Source organism: Haliotis rufescens, unplaced genomic scaffold, assembly GCF_023055435.1.
Source record: "Haliotis rufescens isolate VD_foot unplaced genomic scaffold, xgHalRufe1.0.p SCAF_136, whole genome shotgun sequence".
Classification (NCBI taxonomy): Eukaryota; Metazoa; Mollusca; class Gastropoda; order Lepetellida; family Haliotidae; genus Haliotis; species Haliotis rufescens.
In genome coordinates this window covers 43,939-45,974 of record NW_025963820.1, presented here as the reverse complement: position 1 = coordinate 45,974, position 2,036 = coordinate 43,939, and the positions used below count along the sequence as shown (strand labels likewise).

The following is a 2,036-nucleotide window of genomic DNA, read 5'->3' as shown; positions in this document are numbered from 1 at the left end:
TTAGGACATGTTCACATAGACATTGAAGGCTCTTGTTCTGCCTATCCATAGCTTGTAGGACATGTTCACATAGACACTGGAGGCCCCTGTTGTGTCTGTCCATAGCTTATAGGACATGTTCACATAGACACTGGAGGCCCCTGTTGTGTCCGCCCATAGCTTGTAGGACATGTTCACATAGACATTGATGGCCCTTGTTGTGTCCGCCCATCGCTTGTAGGACATGTTCACGTAGACACTGGGGGCCCTTGTTGTGTCCGCCCATAGCTTGTAGGACATGTTCACATAGACATTGGAGGCCCTTGTTGTGTCCGCCCATCGCTTGTAGGACATGTTCACATTGACACTGGAGGCCCTTGTTCTGTCCGTCCATAGCTTGTAGGACATGTTCACATAGACATTGAAGGCCCTTGTTGTGTCCGCCCATCGCTTGTAGGACATGTTCACGTAGACACTGGAGGCCCTTGTTGTGTCCGCCCATAGCTTGTAGGACATGTTCACATAGACATTGAAGGCCCTTGTTGTGTCCGCCCATCGCTTGTAGGACATGTTCACGTAGACACTGGAGGCCCTTTTGTGTCCGTCCATAGCTTGTAGGACATGTTCACATAGACATTTAAGGCCCTTGTTGTGTCCGCCCATCGCTTGTAGGACATGTTCACGTAGACACTGGAGGCCCTTGTTGTGTCCGCCCTTAGCTTGTAGGACATGTTCACATAGACACTGGAGTCCCTTTTTGTGTCCGCCCATAGCTTGTAGGACATGTTCACATAGACATTGAAGGCCCTTGTTGTGTCCGCCCAAAGCTTGTAGGACATGTTCACATAGACACTGGAGGCCCTTTTTGTGTCCGCCCATAGCTTGTAGGACATGTTCACATAGACATTGACGACCCCTGTAGTGTCCGCCCAAAGCTTGTAGGACATGTTCACATAGACACTGGAGGCCCCTGTTGTTTCCGTCCATAGCTTGTAGGACATGTTCATATAGACACTGAAGGCCCCTGTTGTGTCTGTCCATAGCTTGTAGGACATGTTTATATAGACATTGAACGACCTTGTTGTATGGGTCCATAGCTTGTAGGACATGTTCCTATAGACATTGAAGACCCTTGTTGTGTCTCTCCTTAGCTTGTAAGACATGTTCATATAGACATTAAAGGCCCTTGTTGTGTCTGTCCATAGCTTGTAGAACATGTTTATATAGACATTGAAGACCCTTGTTGTGTCTGTCCATAGCTTGTAGGACATGTTCATATAGACATTGACGGCCCTTTTTTTGTCCGTCCATAGCTTGTAGGACATGTTCATATAGACATTGAAGGCCCTTTTTTTGTCCGTCCATAGCTTGTAGGACATGTTTATATAGACATTGAAGACCCTTGTTGTATCTGTCCATAGCTTGTAGGACATGTTTATATAGACATTGAACGACCTTGTTGTATGGGTCCATAGCTTGTAGGACATGTTCCTATAGACATTGAAGACCCTTGTTGTGTCTCTCCTTAGCTTGTAAGACATGTTCATATAGACATTAAAGGCCCTTGTTGTGTCTGTCCATAGCTTGTAGAACATGTTCATATAGACTTTGAATGCCCTTGTTCTGTCCGTCCATAGCTTGTAGGACATGTTCACATAGACACTGGAGACCCATTTTGTATCTGTCAATAGCTTGTAGGACATGTTCACATAGACATTGAAGGCTCTTGTTCTGCCTGTCCATAGCTTGTAGGACATGTTCACATAGACACTGGAGGCCCCTGTTGTGTCCGTCCATAGCTTATAGGACATGTTCACATAGACATTGAAGGCTCTTGTTCTGCCTATCCATAGCTTGTAGGACATGTTCACATATACACTGGAGGCCCCTGTTGTGTCTATCCATAGCTTATAGGACATGTTCACATAGACACTGGAGGCCCCTTGTTGTGTCCGCCCATAGCTTGTAGGACATGTTCACATAGACATTGAAGGCCCTTGTTGTGTCTGTCCATAGCTTGTAGGACATGTTCACATAGACATTGAAGGCCCTTGTTG

At 46.1% G+C, this 2,036-nt stretch overlaps 1 protein-coding gene across 1 annotated transcript; it reads right to left on the bottom strand.

The window, feature by feature from the left end:
* On the bottom strand, positions 1 to 549 carry LOC125378963. Its single transcript, XM_048394976.1, has one exon. It carries the CDS (start codon positions 547 to 549, stop codon positions 1 to 3), a length of 549 nt encoding a protein of 182 aa, XP_048250933.1.
* Positions 550 to 2,036: the final 1,487 nt, after the last annotated feature.

What these genes read in the sequence shown, in the direction of transcription:
- LOC125378963 (XM_048394976.1), bottom strand. Translation starts at nt 549, where the DNA reads ATGTCCTACAAGCGATGGGCGGACACAACAAGGGCCTTCAATGTCTAT.